At 36.8% G+C, this 19,509-nt stretch overlaps 1 protein-coding gene across 10 annotated transcripts in view; it reads right to left on the bottom strand.

Annotated features, from left to right (window-relative positions):
- LOC119522701 (cytochrome c oxidase assembly factor 6 homolog) overlaps window positions 1-19,509 on the bottom strand; it is a 106,890-nt gene that overhangs the window by 42,687 nt on the left and 44,694 nt on the right. For 3 of the 10 annotated variants that reach the window (XR_005214506.1, XR_005214508.1, XM_037821295.1), the window contains exon 3: window positions 6,495-6,614. The exons of 1 other annotated variant lie outside the window; for it this stretch is intronic. Coding sequence is in view for 6 of the 9 variants with exons in the window: in XM_037821295.1 (XP_037677223.1) it covers window positions 6,519-6,614 (96 nt within the window). In the remaining 3 variants the exon portion in view is untranslated. Of the gene's footprint in view, window positions 1-3,182; window positions 3,222-3,247; window positions 6,615-19,509 lie in introns of those variants that run through there. 6 more of the 10 variants (XM_037821322.1, XM_037821325.1, XM_037821314.1 and 3 more) reach the window with 4 other exon arrangements.

Genomic DNA, 19,509 nt, shown 5'->3' with positions numbered 1-19,509 from the left:
TAAAATAGTCAAGTCAAGTCATGAACTAAGCCATAATCACACATACCAAGTTGCTACGAAATTGTTCATCTACCCTGTTAGCCCAGAGATCGTTCAATTAGTGGTTACCATTATTCTGTATTCTGATAACTGGAAACTGAACCCAAAGGAGTTGAATTACTCTTGCATATCATTATCAGAACTGGTAATGAAACCTACATGTGCTGATTTACTGTTTTTTTGTTTGTTTGTTTTTTGTTTTTTTTGTTTGTTTAGTTTTCCTTAGCAGTGTTTTCTAGTTTTCAGTGTACAGGTTTTTTTTGGGGGGTAGGGGGGTGGGGGAAGGGGATAGTACGAGGGTAACGTTGGCCTCGTAGAATCCAAGTTTGGGAGTGTTCCCTCCTCTTGAATTGTTTTTGGAAGTTTGAGCAGAAATGGAGTTACATCTTCTTTGAATGTTTGGGTAACATTACCCCGTAAAGTCATCTAGACCTGGTCTTTTCTTTTTTGGGGGAGGTTTTTGATTACTGATTCAATCTCTTTACCAGTAATTAATTTGTTGAGCTCTTCTGTTTCTTCTGGAGTCAGTGTGTAAGTAGTTTGTGTGTTTCTAAGAATTTGTCCATTTCATCTAGGCATAGATGAATATTGGCATACTGTTGTTCATCGTATCGACTTACAGTTCTTTTTATTTCCTTTTCATTTCTGATGTTATTTTAGCCTCTTTTTCTTTGTCAGTCTAGCCAAAGGTTTGTCAATTTTATTGATCTTTTCCAAGAACCAACTTTTGGTTTTGTTGATTCTATTGTTTTTGTTTCCTATTTCATTTCTCTCTGCTCTAATCTTTGTTATTTCCTTCTTTCTGCTCACTTTGGGTTTAGTTTTCTCTCCTTTTTCTGGTTCTTCCAGTTTTGAGGTTGTTTCTGATATGAAAAGTTTCTCTTCTTTTAAATCTTAAGCATTTAGAGCTATATATGTCCCTCTAAGTACTGCCCTTGCTTGAATCCTGTTAAGTTTTGGTATGTTGTATTTACATTTTCATTTGCCTCAAGATACTTCCTAATTTGGCTTCTGATTTCCTCTTTAAACCATTGGTTGTTTAAGAATAGGTTAATTTCCACGTTTGTGAATTTTCCATTTCTCTGTGACTGATTTCTAACTTCCTTCCCTTGTGTTCAGAGAATATACATTTGTATGATTTCAATATTTTTTAATTTGTTGAGGCTTGTTTTGTGACCTAACACATGGTCTATCTTGGAGAATGATCCATGTGCACTTGAGAAGATTGTGTATTCTGTTTTCATTGGGAGGTGTTCTATATGTGTCTGTTGGATTTAGTTGGTTTTGAGTATCATTCAAGTCCTGTAATTCCTTATTGATCTTCTAAGATGCTCTATCCATTATTCAATGTGATGAGTTAAAATCTGCTACTCTTAATGCAGAACTGTCAATTTCTCCTTTCCAGTCTGTCAATATTTGCTCTAAATATTTTGGGGCCCTGCATTAGCTGCATATACATTTATAATTGTTACATCTTCCTGTTGAATTGTCCCCTTTATCAGTATGTAATGACCATCTTTGTCCTTTGGAACTGTTTTTTTACCAAAGTCTATTTTATCCAATATTAGTATAGCCACCCTAGCTATTTTTTGGTTACTACTTGCATGGTTTATTTTTTTCCATCCTTTCACCCTCAACCTACTTGTATCTTTGGATTTAAGGTCTCTTGCAGACAGCATATAGGTCATGCTTTTTTATCCATTTTTCCATTCTCTGCCTTTTGACTGGAGAGTTTAGTTCACTTAAATTCACTACTGATAATACAGGACTTTTCTTCTGCATTTTGCTATTTAGCCATTGAAGTCTTATATCATTTTTAATACAGGACTTTTCTTCTGCATTTTGCTATTTAGCCATTGAAGTCTTATATCATTTTTTCCCTCACTTCCATTAAAACCTACTTTTATATTTATTTGCTTTCTTGTGTTGTACCATATTGAGTACTTTCTCATTTCTATCTTGATATATTTTTCATCGGTTTTCCTTATGGTTACTGCAGGGTTAAATTTTAACATACTAAATATATAAAAATAACAGCCATTTGACACCAGCTTAGCTTCAACAGTATGCATATAGACTTTTCCTTTATGCCCCTGTCCCCCAACCATTTTTTTTATACTTTTTACTACTTATATCTTTGTATATTTTATGTCCAAAAGCCTAGATTTATCATAACTTTTTATGCATTTGCATTTTAATGACTGTAGGAAATAAGTGGAATTACATATGAAACAATACAATACAGTAATACTAGCATTCATAATTACCAAAATGGTTACCTTTACCACAGGTCTTTATTTCTTTATGTCATTTTGAACTAGTCTAGTGTCCTTTCCTTTCAGTTCCTTAGCATTGGTGTTAGGGGAGTTCTAGTGGTGATAAGTCTCCCTCAGCTTTTGTTTTTCTGAGAATCTCTTAATCTCTTCCTCATTTTTGAAAGTCTTGGCAAATATAAAATTGTTTGCAGGCAGTTTTCCTTCAGCATTTCAGTCCACTGCATTCTTGCTTCAATGTTATAATCTTTTGATTTTTTTTAATATTGGATTTACATCGTTTTTTAATGATAACCACTTACCACTACCCAGCAGTGAACTTCAATTATGCCTGAGTCCCTGTGATGGCTAGAAGTTGTATGTACCCCAGAAAAGATCAGCTTCCTAAAGCTGATCCATTTGTGTGGGTGTAAATAGGATCTTTTGGTGAGCAGGATCTTTTTTTTTTTTTTTTTAATGCAGTATTCTTGAGCTATATTCACATACAGGATAATCATTCAAAGTATACAATCAGTGATTCATGGTATCATTATATAGTTGTGCATTCATCACCACAATCGATTTTTGAACATTCAGTAGGTGAGTAGGATCTTAAGTTGAGATGTGAGCCATCTCATTCAGGGTGGGTCTTAATCCTCTTATTGGGGTCCTTTATAAGAAGATAAAAGACAGAGGGAAGACACAGAAAAAAGCCCTGGAGAAGCTGAGAGAGAAAAGCCAGAGAAGCTGAGAGATGGAGCAGCCAGAAGCTGAAAGCAACGAAACCCAGGAGAGAAGGACCAGCAGACACTGCCAAGTGCCTTCCCACGTGACAGAGTCTTCCCAGATCGCCAGCAGCCTTTCTTCAGGAAGAAGACTGTCTTGTTGATGCCTTGATTTGGACATTTTCATGGCCTCGGAACTGTAAATCTGTAAGTTAATAAATCCCCATCGTAAAAGCCAGCCCATTTCTTATATATTGCATTTTATCAGCTTTAGCAAACTAAAACAGTCCTTTTTGATAATATTTGTTTCATACTATATTACCTATATTTATTATTTTCTTAAATAGGTTTAAGAAAATAAATAGGTTTATTATGAAATAATTTTAGTTTTGCAGAAGGATTGCAAACCATAGTACACAAGGTTTCCATCTACCCCTGACCAAGGTGTTACATTTTATGTAACCATAGTACATTTAGCAAAACTAACAAATTGTCATGGTACTACACACTAAACCAAGCCTTTGATTTCTCCAGTTTTTCCTCTAAGTTCCTGTTTCTTTTCCAGGATCCAATCTAAGATACTACATTGCTTTTCATTGTAATGGTCTCTAGTCTCCTCCAATATCTGAAAGATTATTGATTTTTGCCTTGTTTTTTAACACTTTTGGCACTTTCTTGAAGAGTACTGGTTAAGTAGTACATGTCCCTTAATTTGGGTTTGTCTGATGTTGTCTCATAATTAGATGGAAGTTATGGTTTTTAGAAAGAATATTGCAAAGATAAAGGGAACTTATCATCATATATCAGGAGTACATGATATCAGCATGACTTATTACCTTGATCATTTGGTTAAGGTAGTGTTTGCCATGTTCTCTGTAAAGTTTTTCCTTCCCATAATCTATTGTGGGAAGCAAGTCACTAAGTCCATCCTACACTTAAGGGTAGGGAAAATAAGCTCCAGCTCTTGGAGGGAGGAGTATCACAGAATTCGTGGACCTATCTTAAAACCACCAGAGTAATTAATAAATATTTTGGGAAAGATACTTGGATGATATTCAAATATCCTTTTTCTCCTTTGCCCATTAATTTCAGCATTCATCAGTGGATATTACCTATAGCAGCTGCTCCTGTAGTGATCTATTGTTGTTCTATTTCCCTTATTTCTTTTACATTTAAGACTTGTCCCTTATTCAGTCATCTTTTTATATCAGTATAGATGGTTGGGTCTTGTGTCCTTTTGACAAGACTTTTTTTTTTAAACACATTTTCTAACTGTCTAGCACTACTATAAGATGTTGTAGGGTCGTCATTTATTTTCGCTACCTAGTTCTTCAGGCATTTCTCCAAGGAACCTTGGTTTCTTTTACTGGAGAATCGTATTTATAAACCAAGATCTGGGTGATAGATGTGCTTGTTGCTTTTGGAGTGTCACTGCTTCTAGGCCCGCTCACTGGGCAGAACTATGAAATATGTCTGTATACTAACCCATACACACACACATATCTATATACATATTTATGCTTACCAATGTGTATATATATATAAACACAAATTCTTACTGATATTCATATCTAACACTAATACTATGTACTTTTTTGCTCATTCCTGATATACATGTAGTTTTAGAATTGATAAGCCATACTCCTGTGGAAAAAAAAAATTTACCTACTTGCTAACAGTTCCTTTCATCTTTAGCCTTACAGTATCCAGTCAAAACACCATTTTCAAAGTTATTTAGGTTAGCCCCTTTCTTACCCTTCCCCTTCACTGAAGCTATGTCATATATGTAAATACAGTTAAATTCATTTGTCACAATCTGCATTCCATACCAGAATCTCCCATTCTGGTTGATTTTTTGGTGAGCATACAACAGAAGTCACTGTTTAGTTCTGTGAGTCTTGACAAACATGTACTTATGGATCCACCACCACATCATTAAACAGGTTTCATTACTTCCCTAAAAATTCTTTTGTGACACTCCTTTGCAGTCAACCCCTCAAGCACTGGCAACCACTGATCTGTTTTTTTATCCTGTAGTTTTGACTTTCCCAGAATCATACAAATGGAAGCTTATAATAAGTAGACTTTGGGTCTGGCTTCTTTCATGACGCAAGATACACTTAAGGTTCATCCATGTTGTTTTGAGAATCAGAAACCCATTCCTTTTTATTGCTGAGCAGTATACCATTGTGCTCTGCCGCAGTTTGCTTATCCATGCCTTTGTTGAAAGGAATCTGGGTTGTTTCCAGCTTTGGGCAGTTATGAATAAGGTTCATAAACCTTCATATACAGGTTTTGTGTGAACATAAGTTTTTAATTAATTTGGTGAAATAGCAAGGAATGGGATGGCTGGATCACAAGGTAAGTATATATTTAACTTTATAAGAAACTGCCAAACTGTTTTCCAAAGTGGCTTTACCATTTGGTATTCCCACCAAGCATGAATGAGAGTTCCTGTTGTTTAGCATCTTTCCTAGCACATGGTAATGTCAACATTTTTTATTCAAGCCATTCTAATAGGTGTGTAATGATATATTGTGGTTTTACTTTGCATTACTCTGATATCTAAAAATGTTGAGCATCTTGCATATATTTATATTTATTTGCAGTTGTGTATCCTCTTTGGAGAAGTATCTGTTCACATCATTTATCCATTTTTGAAAAGGGGTTGTTTTCTTTATTGATTCTGGATACAGTCCTTTCCAATTTAGCTTTTTTTCTATGGATTGTGTTTTCCTTTTTTAAATTTCAAATGCTGGTATGTAGAAATATGATTTTCTTTTGTATATTGAGCTTGTTATCTGATGACTTCCCTAAAAGCCACTTCTTAGTTCTAAGAGCTTTTTTTGTCAGTTCTTTGGGATTTTCTAATAAGATAACCATATTGTCAAAACTGGTGATTGAGTCACTTTTATTTCTTCTTTTCCAATTTGTATGCTTTTCTTCCTTCCCTGCCTTATTGCATTGGTTAGAATTTGTGTTGAATAGGAGTAGTGAGAGGACATCCTTAACTTAGAAAACATGCATTCTTTCATCATTGAGCATAATATTAGCTGTAGATTTTGTGTGGAAGCCTTTTATTATATATTATCTGTAGATTTTAAGTTCAGGTTTCCTCCAATCCTCATTTTTCAGTGCCTGTATTAAAATGCCAACTCCCAGGAACACACAATGACAGTGTCATAATGGGCCTACTACTCACTGTCCAACCAAAAAAAGGAAAATAGAAAGAAATGTATACATGTCTTTATAATAGACTTTAATTTTCTTTTTCTTCAAATATAGATTCCTTACTACAACTAAGGATATATTATACCATTTTATTTCAAGTCTTCATAGTTTCAATATCTTCTGTTATTTGATCAGTGTAGTTAAGTGTTATAGTTAAGAACAAGTATTGATGTTTACCATGATTCAAACTATTATTAACCCATAGTCAATGGAGCATTTTTGAATGTCCAAAAAGAATGGTTTCAACCTTTTTGAAAAGTTCAGGAACAGCTTAGGATTCTGCAGTTGTTTTTGAAGGCTGGAATTGTCCTGCTTCAAATTTTTCTTTGAATTTTAAGTAGTCTCTTCTTTTATCAAAATATTTTATCTGTTGAGAGAAAAGGGTTTGAAATAAGGGCAGATTATGCCACTTAGATAAAAATAGCACAGGTTTAAGTATAACAATATTCAATATAAATTGCTTAAGTGGTATAAGTGACTTATGGTTTTAAATATTTCTTATCAGTGTATTTGAATTAAGAATCTCCTAAGGTGAGTCCTAACCCTTATTGGGTTACAGATCCCACTAAGAATTCGATATAACTATGAACCTTTTCAAAAAAAATGTACATGGGCTTAAACATGCAAAACTTCCTATGCAATTTCAGAGTTCATAAATCTCTCATAAAAATCATAAAGCTTCATGATTTAAAGACATTGTTCAAATTTTTCTTATCAATTGTAAGTTTAATAAATTTTATAATTCCTCAGCTATGACACAGACATTTAATGAAATATACACATAGTTTAATTAATTTATGAACTGTGAATAGGTAGGTTGATGGCAAAAATGCAATAAAGACTAATTTTATTATTAATTTCTTATTTATATCTTCCTTTTCCATAGCGAATTTTACATATCTTAGAATAAAGCCACATATCCTGAAACTTGAAATAAAAGCAAGGCCAAGGAAATGCACATATACTAACCATAAAAATACTCATATTTAAAACAGAAAAATAAAAAAGAAAAATAGTCATATTTCTGTACCTGAATTTCTTTGCAAACAAGGCAAAGGTAGAATATTTGTACATTTTCACTGTCAGAATAGGAAAGACTAGAAATATGATTTTCTTTTGTATATTGACCAGAACAAAAGACGAAAGATAAAGACTGGGACTGTGTAATCAGGGAAACCTAAGGTGCTCAACGACTGTAATAAAAGGTACAAATATGTTTTTAAGTGAGGGAGAAGAAATGAATGTCAGCACTGCAAGGTGTTAAAAATAGGGTGGGATTGGGGGGAGAATACAATCAATGCAAACTAGGGACTATAATTTACAGAAACATTGTACTGTGCTTTCTTTAATATAACAAAGGCAATATACCAAAGCTAAACGCCTATGGGGGTTGGGGAATAGGGGAAGGGTATGGGACTCCTGGTGTTGGTGATGTTGTCTGGCTGTTTATTCTACTTTAGTTTAATGCTGTCTTTCCTTTTATTGCTTTCTAGCTGTAATGTACATTTTTTTTTCTCTCTTTTTGTCTCTCTACCTTTGATTCTTCCTCCTCCTTTGTGGAAGAAATGGAGATGTCCTTATATAGATAGTGGTGATGGTGCTGAATACATAAATATGTGACTATACAGGGAACCATCGATTGTTTACTTAGTTTTCTTCACACACCATACATTCCAGCCTATCTTAAAAGAAATGGGTTGATGAAGAAAACTTGCGGGCACTATATTGAGTGAAATAAGACAGACACATAGGCAAATATTCCAGGGTCTCACTGATATGAACTAATTATATTTCAGGATATAGAATGAGGCTAAAGAATGGGGAACGGTTGCTTATTAGCAGAATGTTCAACTAGGGTGAACTTAAATGTTTGGAAATGGACAGGTAGCATGTTGTGAGAATAATAGTGCAGAAAGGTGTGTGAAGGTGGTGGAAAGAGTAAGCTCAGAATCAGGCATGTCATCAGAAGGAAAGCTGGTGGTTAAAAGATGGGAATGTATAAAACAGTGAATTTTGTGGTGGACAATGTCTGTGATTAACTATACAAATATTAGAAATCTCTCTCACGAAGTAGAACAAATGTGTGACACTATAACTAGAAGTTAATAATAGGCATATAGGAAAAAAAATATGTACCTATTGCCAACTACATACTACAGTTAGTACTATTTTAGTATTCTTTCATCAATAGTAACAAATGTACTATACCAATACTGTGGATCAATAATGGAGGGGAGGTGATTAGGGGTATGGGAGGGTTTGAGTTTCCTTTTTTGTCTTTGTTTCTTTTCTGGAGTAATGAAAATGTTTTAAAATTGAAAACAATTGTGATGGATGCACAGCTGTATGATGGTACCGTGGGCAACTGACTATATACTTTGGATTTTTGGATAGTTGTATGGTATGTGAACAATCTCAATACAAAAAATGCATCTGGCTATTGTGAGTTTAATCAGTAGGGCCTAAAGGGGATATGAAGAAGTGTGGCAGTCTAATCATGAAATGACCGTGGAATGTGGTGATGGAGAGAATAAGAGTATTCATTATGTCCTGAGCCCCATGCTTAGTACTGTCTGTACTTCATGTTTAATTTTCATAGCAGTCCTATGAAGTAGGCATAATTATTTTACCCATTTTTATGAATGGGAGACTTAGAGAGGTTAAGTCACATTTACAAATTTCAGATAGCTAAATAAGTGATAGATCTTACAGGCAAAAGTGGCAGTTCTAAGTCACACATAAAGTTCTGGGAAGATGGAGGAGTAGGTGAGGGGGAACGGACTTCTCCTCCTCCAGAAAGGGGCTGAAGGGTACCAGGGACCATGGATCTGGGCTGTGACCAGCCATAGACAGTTTCCCACAATACGCGGAGGGGACACCTGACAAAAACCAAGGAGAAATGGTGGATGGAGGGATGCAGTGAGTGTTTCCCATCTGGACTGCCCCACCCCCACCCCAGCCTAACTGCTGATGGAAAAGGGAGTGAGCAGCAACTCTCCACTCCCGTGCACATACCTTGATAGTTTCCTGGGGGGTGATTATCCACAGCCAGACAGCGGGGAAGGTCCCGTGAGGGAACCCGGCAGGCGGCTATTGCTCTCCCCCTGTGGAAGTCCAGGGGGGTTGCAACAGCGAGAAGCAAGGAAAGGAGAGGCGCTATACCAGCAATAGGGAGTCCTCCCATACCCAAGAGACTTGCGGGCGCAGGGTGGGTAGAGAACTGACTGGCAGGGCCGAAGTCCCATCCGTGAGGTGCCCTTGATCAAACTCCCTGCCTGTGTGCTCGCGACTCAGGTTGCAGCCCCAGGACCAGAATTCCCCAGTGCACACGGAGATCCAGTGCATGTATTGGTTCCACACCCAGTTTCTATTCCGCCCACCACAAAGGAGAAGTTTGGAGAAGACCCACTTGAAAGCACTACCTGCTGGTAGCTTAGGGACACTGCACTCCAGCAAGCTGTGCCCCAAGAGCACCACTTGCTGGTAGGATTGGGAAACTGCACTCCAGCCAAGGCGATTATATATAAATAATTCTGCACTTCCCAAAATAACCCTATCAAGACAAACAAATGTCCCAAGCCAGCAGAAAGTTACAAAGCACTTTAAGGATATAGAAGATATGGATAAGCCAAAGAAACAAATTAAAAAACTGGAAGAGACACAAAATTTGTAGCAATTAATCAAAGAAGTACACCCAAATATCAATATTATGACTTAGGATATAAAGGACATGAAAAAAGACCCTAGATGAGCATAAAGAAGAATTTGCCAAGAGTAAAAAATAGCAAATCTTATGGACATAAAAGGTACTGATGATAAATTAAATGTATTCTTGGGACATGTAACACCAGATTTGAAGAAGCAGAGGAACAAATTAGTGACGTCAAAGATAAGGTGATGGAAGGTGAAAGCACAAAAAAACAAATGGTGAAACAAATCGAAAAATTTGAAATGGATCTCAGGGAAACGGACAATGTGAAGCTCACAAATATAAGAATCATTGGTGTTCCAGAAGGGGAAGAGAAGAGAAAAAAGCTAGGAAGATTAGTTGAAGAAATTGTTGGGGAAAACTTCCCAACCCTTCTAAATGACATAAATACGCAAATTAAAAATGCCTAACGAACTCCAAACAGAATAAATCCAAATAAACCTACTCCGAGACATATATTCATCAGGTTGTCAAATGCTGAAGATAAGGAGAGACTTCTGGAAGCAGCAAGAGAGAAGTGATCCACCACCTATAAGGTAAACATAAGACTATAAGTACTGACTACTCAGTGGGTACCATGGAGGCAAGAAGGCACTGATATGACATAGTTCAGATTCTGAAAGAGAAAAATTGCCAGCCAAGAATTCTGTATTCAGCAAAACTACCCTTCAAAATTGAGGGTGAACTTAAAATTTTTACAGACAAACAAATGCTGAGAGAATTTGTGAAAAAGAGACCTGCCCTGAAAGAAATACTAAAGGGAGTTCTACTAGCAGAGAAGAAAAGAATGGAGAGACAGGTCTGGAAAAGAGCACAGAACTGAAGAGTTATTAGTAAGTGTAACTTAGAGGAAAAATGGGGGAGGGGGGGGAGGGAAGCTCTAACAACTGAAAACCAAAGGATAAGGCTGGTTCAAGAACTCCCTTCACAGAAATAACTTTGAATATGAATGAATTAAACTCTAAAAGATACAGACTGGTAGAATGGATTAAAAAAAATATTACCCAGGAGAATGGATTAAAAAAGTATAACCCAGGAATATGCTGTTTGAAAGAGGCTCATCTTAGACCCTATGACATAAAGAGAGACTAAAAGCAAAATGATGGAAGAAATTATTCCATGCAAACTCCAACAAAAAGCTGGGGAGAGACGGAAAAAGATGGTGGCATAGAGAGGAGTGAAAGTTAGTTTGTCTCCCTGGAACAACTAATAAACAACTAGGAACAACTAGTAAATAATCCGGAATAACTGCAGGGGGACAAATGTGACTGCCACTCATCAGACACCAACCTGTACTGGGGGGAATGCCCGAGATCGCAGGATGAAATCTGTAAGTAAAAACTGCGGATCCAAGTTAGGAACCCCTTCCCCCACAACCTGAACTGCAAAGCCTCGTGGTTCTAGAGAGCAGCACTCTCCCAGGAAGTGAATATAGCTCAGCTGAGCTCCAACTGGCGTTTTAATTAGCAAATGTGGACTGCACAATATAAGCTACAAATCCCTAGCAAGCAGAGGCTTTTGGTGACAACTCCCCTTGGAGAGCCGGAGGGTTGCCACAGACTGGCCCTGAAGGGGGCTATCTGTCCCTTTTTTGGCTCAGCAGAGAAAACCTCAGCCATTTTCAGTTCCCAGTGCTCTGACCCAGACAAGGGTGGAGACAGCACAGAAAGACAATTCAAATGTAAATGACCTCTCCCTAGGGGGTGTATTTTCCCTAAGAGGAAGAACATGGTGCCAAGCACTACTACCCACCTTCCATTCAGAACTAGACCCCAGAGCCTGAGGGAAAACAGCCACGGGCCGCACCTCCTTACACCAGTCTGGAGTTACAGGCTGACAGGTGCCACCTGCTGGGCGGAAAAGCACAGTGATGTGAGACCTCACAAGATACATCAGTCTTCTAAGACACACCCTCAGGGAACTGTGATACTACTGCCTCCTCCTGAGAGCTGAGCCCATTCTGGTCTGGGAAAAACTGATTGGGGTAACCAAGGAAATCAGATGCCCGACAACAGAAAACTACAGCCTACACTAAGAAAAACAAAGTTATGGCCCAGTCAAAGGAACAAACAAACTTCAACTGAGATACAGGAATTTAAACTAAAGCTAAATCAATTCAAAAAGTTTAGAGAAGATATGGCAAAAGAAATGAAGAGTATAATGAAAACACGGTACATAAAGTAGAAATCGCAAGTTCGAAAAAAACAATGGGCAGAATCTATAGAAATGAAAGGCACAACAGAAGAGATGAAAGGCACAATGGAAACATACAACAGTAGATCTCAAGAGGCAGAAGAAAACACTCAGGAACTGGAGTGCAATGCACCTGAAAGCCTACACACCAAAGAACAGATAGAGAAAAGAATGTAAAAATATGAGCAACGACTCCGGGAATTGAATGATAACACGAAACACAGGAATGTATGTGTCATGCCTTTCCCAGAAGAAGAGACAGGAAAAGGGGCAGAAGAAACAACAGAGGAAATAATCAATGAAAATTTCCCATCTCTTATGACAGACATAAAATTACGGCTCCAAGAAGCGCATCGTACCCCAAACAGAATAGATCTCAACAGGCCTATGCCAAGACACTAATAATCAGATTACCAAACATCAAAGATAAAGAGAGAATCCTGAAAGCAGAAGAGCAAAGCAATCCATCACATACAAAGGAAGCTTGATAAGACTATGTGCGGATTTCTCAAAAGAAACCATGGAGGTAAGAAGGAAGTGGAGTAATATATTTAAGATACTGAAAGAGAAAAACCACCAAACCAAGAATCCTATATCCAGCAAAACTGTTCTTCAAATATGAGGGAGAGCTTAAAATATTCTCTGATACACAGACAATGACAGAGTTTGTGAACAAGATGCCTGCTCTACACGAAACACTAAAGGAAGCACTGCAGACAGAAAGGAAAAGACAGGAGTGAGAGCTATGGAAAACCATTTTCGGAGATAGTAGCATAGCAATGTAAGTACACTGAACAAAGATGACTGTGAGTATGGTTGAAAGAGGAAGAAGGTTAGGAGCATGTGGGACACCAGAAGAAAAGAAGAAAGATAAAGACTGGGACTGTACAACTCAGTGAAACCTAGGGTGTCAATGATTGTAATAAAAGGTACAAATATGCTTTTACATGAGGTGGAACAAATGAATGTCAACATTGCAAGGTGTTAAAAATGGGGTGGGATTGGGGAAAAAATACAATCAATGCAAAGTAGAGACTATAATCAACAGAAAAATTGTATTATGCTTCATTAACATAACAAAGGTAATATACCAAAGCTAAATGCATATGGGAGGGGGCACAGGGGAAGGTATGGGACTCCTGGCATTGGTGATGTTGTTTTGACTATTCTACTTTAGTTTAATGCTGTCTTTCCTTTTTTCCTTTTAGCTGTCATGTTTTTTTCCTCTCTCTTTCTCTTTTTTCTTTTTCTTTTGTCTCTTCACCTTCTTTGGCTCTTCCTCCTTTGTGGAGGAAATGATGTCCTTATGTAGATAGTGGCAATGGTGCTGAATACATAAATATGTGACTGTACAGGAAACCAATGACTGTTTACTTAGGACAGAATATATGGTGTGTGAACAAAACCGTCAAATATTGCAGGGTCTCACTGATACGAACTAATTATAATAAGTAAACTCATAGACATGAAATATAAGGTACCAAAATATAGGACGAGGCTAAGGAATGGGGAGCGGTTGCTTATTAGGAACAGAATATTCAGCTAGGGTGAACGTAAACATTTGGAAATGGACAGGGGTGAAGGTAGCAAGTTGTGAGAAAAACTAACAGTGCTGAATGGTGGATGAGTGTGGTGGAAAGGGTATGTCACCAGAAGGAAAGTTGGAGGTTAAAAGATGGGAATGTATAAAACAGAGAATCTTGTGATGGACAATGTTGTGATTAACTGTGCAAATATTAGAAATCCCTGTCATGAACTATAACAAATGTTATGACACTATAACTAGAAAGAAATAATAGAGCAGCATATACAAAAAATATATGTACCTATTGCAAACTATATACTACAGTTAGTAGTATTTTAACATTCCTTCATCAACAGTAACAAATGTACTATACCAATATTATGAATCAATAATGGAGGAGGGGTGGTTAGGAGTATGGGAGGACTGGAATTTCCTTTTTTTGTCTATTTCTTTCTGGAGTAATGAAAATGTTCTAAAGTTGATAAAAAAATTAATTGTGATGGATGAGCAGCTGTATGATGGTACCATGGGCAACTGACTGTACACTTTGGATCTTTGGATAGTTGGTACGGTATGTGAACAATCGCAATAAAAAGTAAAAAAAGAAAAAGCTGGGGGTAGCTATACTAATATTGGACAAAATAGACTTTAATGCAGAGATGTCATAATAGACAAAGACACTATATATTAATAAAAGGATAATTCACCAAGAAGAAATAACAATTATAAATCTTTATGCACCCAATCAAGGATTGATTATGTAAAATTATGATTATGTAAAAAATACATAAGCCATACATTGGCTAAACTGAAAGGAGCAACAGACATGTCTACAATAACAGTGGGAGACTTCAAGACATCACTGTCTATTTCTACAGAGGACCAATAAAGAAATTGCGAACCTGAACAATATGATAAATGAATTAGACTTAATAGACATATATAGATTGTGACATCCCAAAGTATCAGGATACACATTCTTCTCCAGTGCCCATGGAACGTTTTTTCAGGATAGATCATATGCTGGGGCACAAAACAAGTCTTAATAAAATTAAAAAGACTGAAATTATTGAAAGTACATTCTCTGACCACAATGCAATTCAACTAGATATCAACAACCACCAAAGAACCAGATCCTTCACAAATATATGGAGGTTAAACAACACACTCCTAAACAACTAGTGGGTCAAAGAAGAAATTGCAAGAGATATTGGGAAAGATCTAGAGATGAATGAAAATGACAACACAATATATAAAAACCTGTGGGGTGCAGTGAAGGCGGTGCTTAAACAGAAATTTATAGCTCTAAATGCATATTTCAAAAAGCAAGAAAGAGCTCAAACTAGAGATCTAACTGAACAACTGAAGAGGCTAGAGAATGATCAGCAAACAAATCCTAAGGCAAGTAGACAAAAAAATAACAAAGATTAAAGCAGAAATAAATGAGCTGGAGAACAAAGAAAAATAGAGTAAGTAAAACCAAAAGTTGTTTCTTTGAGAAGATCAACAAGATCGACAGACCCTTAGCTAGACTGACAAAGTCAAAAAGAGAAGACCCAAATAAACAGAATCAGAAATGAGAAGGGGACAATTACTACAGATCATGAAGAAAGTTTAAAAAAAAAAGATAAGGATACTACGAACAACTGTATGCCAACAAGCTGGACAATTTAGAGGAAATGGACAATTTCCTGGAAACACATGAATAACCTAGACTTACCCAAGAAGAAATAGAAGACCTCAACAAACCAATCGGAAGCAAAGATATCCAATCAGTCATCAAAAATCTACTTAACAATGAAAGTCCAGGGCCAGATGGCTGCACAAGGAAACTTTACCCAACTTTCCAAAAAGAACTGACACCATTCCTCTTTCAAAAAATTGAAGTAAAAGGAACACTACCTAACTCATTTTTTGAAGCTAACATCACTCTAATACCAAAACCAGATAAAGACTACAAAAAGGAAAACTATAGGCCAATTTCCCTAATGAGTACAGATGCAGAAATCCTAAACAAAATACTTGCAAATTGAATCCAAAGGCACATTAGAAGAATTACATACCACAACCAAGTGGGATTCAATTCCTGGCATGCAGTGGTGGTTCCACATAAGAAAATCAATTAATGTCACACAACACATTAACAAATCAAAAGGGAAAAAATCAAATGATCATCTCGATAGATGCTGAAAAAGCATTCGAAATTTTTGATAAAAACACTTCAAAAGGTAGGAATTGTAGGAAACTTCCTCAGTATGATAAAGGGCATATATGAAAAACCCACAGCCAACATACTACTCAATGGTGAGAGGGTGAAACCTTTCCCCCTAAGATCAGGAATGAGATAAGGATGCTCACTGTCACCTCTGTTATTCAATATTGTGCTAGAAGTCCTAGCCAGAGCAATTTGCCAAGATAAAGATATAAAAGGTATCCATATTGGAAAGAAAGAAGTAAAACTGTCATTATTTGCAGATGATATGATCTTACATTTGAAAGATCCTAGGAATTTGACCACAAAGCTATTTGAACTGATAAATTCAGCAGAGTCGTGCGATACAAGATTAATGTACATAAGCCAGCAATTGTCCTATACAATAGTAATGACCTAACTGAAGAGGCAGTACAAAAAAAAATTTCCATTCGCAGTAACAACTAAAAAAAATCAGGTACCTTGTATATATATTAGATTTCACAATAAGGAAATAAAAGACCTCTACACAGAAAATTACAAAATTTTACTAAAAGAAATAAAAAAGGACCTAAACAGATGGAAAAATATTGTTAAGATGTCAATTCTACCCAAACTGATCTACAGATTCAACACAATCCCAATCCAAATTGCAACAACCTACTTTGCGGAGTTGGAAAAGCTAATTATCAAATTTATTTGGAAGAGAAAGAGGCCTCAAATTGCTGAAAATATCCTAAAAAAGAATTAAGTGGGAAGACTTACACTTCCAGACTTTGAAGCCTGTTATAAAGCTACAGCGGTCTAACAGCATGGTATTGGCATAAAGACAGACATATTGATCAACGGAATCGAATTGAGAGTTTGGAAATAGACTCCCAGATATATGGTCGACTGAGTTTTGATAAGGCCCCCAAATCTACTGAACTGGGACAGAAAAGTCTCCTCAACAAATGGGGCTGGGAGAACTGGATAACCATAACAAAAAGAATGAAAGAGGACCCTTACCTCACACCCTGTACAAAAATTAACTCAAAGTGGATCAAAGACCTCAATGTAAGAGACAGTATCATAAAACTACCAGAAGATAATGTAGGGAAATATCTTCAAGACCTAGTATTAGGAGTTTTGCTTCTTAGACCTTACACAAATATCTTCCATATATAAAGAAATTCTACAACTCAGCAACAACAGTACAAGCAGCCCAATAATAAAATGGGCAAAAGATATGAAAAGACATTTCTCCAAAGAGGAAATACAAATGGCTAAAAAATACATGAAAAAATGTTCATCTTCACTAGCTATTAGGGAGACGCAAATCAAGACCACAATAAGATATCATCTCACACCAATAAAAATGGCAGCCATGAAACAAACAAGAATCTACAAATGCTGGACAGGATATGGAGAAAAGGAAACTCTTATTCACTGCTGGTGGGACTGTATAATGCTACAGACCTTCTGGAAAACAGTTTGGCAGTTTCTCAGAAAACTAGATATTCAATTACCCTATGATCTGACAATTCCACTTCTCAGTATATACCCAGAGTTGAAAGCAGTGACACAAACAGACATTTGTACATCGATGTTCATAGCAGCATTGTTCACAATTGCCAACAAATGGAAATAATCCAAGTGGCCTTCAACAGGCAAATGGATAAACAAAGTGTGGTATATACATACGATGGAATACTACACAGTAGTAAGCTGTGGCAACATGCATGAACCTTGAACATATAATTCTGAGTGGAGAGATATTGTATGTTACCACTTCTATGAACTATCTGAACAATGTAAAATCAATGTCTTATAAGAATATTGGGGACTTAGTGACAGAACGTAGCTAGTGAGGGGGAATGATAATTTAATATGTATCAGATATGTTAACGATGGTGAATTCAAAGATTTGGTAATGGGTAGAGATGATGATTGTTTGTTAATGGGATTATTAAGTATCAGCACTGTATTGAAGACAAATAGGAATGAAAGGGGTTGTTGAAAGGCATGTTTCCCACAGATCAGCACCACAAATATAGATAGGTGCTTGCATAATATCCTTCTAAGGTATGATACTAGCACAGAGAGTTGACAACAGAAGGGTACATGGGAAAAATCTACATGCTGCATACTAGGACTATAATTAATAGGAACACCATACTAGTATTACACAAATACTAGGAACAAATAATTAAGGGCTGACAAGAGCTACGAGATGTTTTGGGTCATGAGAATTGTTTAAAATGGAGAGTGATGAGGATTGTACTATTAAGTGATGATAATGTGAGATGTGGATGGATTATTGTAGATTTAACATAGCTTGTGAACTTAGGAACCCCCTACTTTATAGGTCAGGCCCTTGATATTGAGGCTTACTTGGGTGAAACTTAAGGCTGTGAAGAGGAGGTTGAGCCCACCTGTAATTTTACCTAGGATTCACCTCCAGAGAACCTCTTGTTGCTCAAATGTGGACTCTCTCTCTAAGGCTAACTCTGCAAATAAATTCATCACCCTCCCCCCGACCTGGGACAGGACCCCTAAAATGAATGAGCCTGACCCTGGCATTGAGGGATTGAGAATGCCTTTGACCAAAAGGGGGAGAAAGAAAGGCAACAAAATAAGGTTTTAGTGGCTAAGAGAATTCAAATAGAGTTAAGAGGCTGTCCTGGAGGTTACTCCTATGCAAGCTTCACCTAGATCTGCCAAATGACCACAATATGATAAGCCCAAGTCAACAGTAGTCTATCTGAGACACTATAAAAGTTTCAATCACTAAGTTCATTCGACAGAACCTTAAATCCTTCAGAGTGCTCCTATGCCAGCTAAGTCCCAAAACCTAGAGGTAATAGCCTCTTCAAGAACATCAACTAGCTGTGTCCCCTTTGCTCATAAAATTGACACCCCTTTTCAATATGAACAGGTTGGGGTGGTCACTGCCTAGACATCCCTGAAGATCAGGAAAGTGATTAGAGGAAGGGGTAGCAACAGACAAGACGCAATTTAACAAAGGAATATGAAGACTGAATCTTTATATAATTTTCTTTTCCTTAGTTGCTAAGGTATTAGAATAGTTAGAAGGAAAGAATTCAAATGGTGGAACTGTAACCCATAGCATCCTTTGAAATTTGTTAAATGGTAATTTGAAAGCCATACCTTTTTGTATATATATTAGATTTCACAATAAGGAAATAACTGAAACCATGGTACTATAACTCGTAACAACTTTGGAAATTCCCTATATATCTACTTGTTAATTGTACTTGAAAGATGTTACCTTTTTGTATATATTTCATAATAAGGAAATAACTGAAACTAGAATTGTAACCTGTAATATTCTTTGAAGTTTGCTCTCTAACTACCTGTTAAATTGCAGTGGAAAAGTTATCACTTTTATGTATGTGCTGGTTTGAATGCTTTATGTCCCCCAGAAAAAGCCATATTCTTTGATGCAGTCTAGTGGGGATTAAGTTGGAACGTTTGGATTAGGTTGTTTGCATGGAAATGTGCCCCACCTAAACTGTAGGTGATAACTCGGATGAGATATTTCTGTGGAGGCGTGGCCCCACCCATTCAGGGTGGGCCTTGATCAGTGGAGCCAAATAAATGAGCTGACAAACAGAAGGAACTCAGTGCAGCTGAGAGTGACA

The sequence above is a fragment of the Choloepus didactylus genome, chromosome 2 (genome assembly GCF_015220235.1).
Source record: "Choloepus didactylus isolate mChoDid1 chromosome 2, mChoDid1.pri, whole genome shotgun sequence".
NCBI lineage: Eukaryota > Metazoa > Chordata > Mammalia > Pilosa > Megalonychidae > Choloepus > Choloepus didactylus.
The sequence above is the reverse complement of the archived record's forward strand: the minus strand, read 5'-3'. Positions and strand labels throughout refer to the sequence as shown.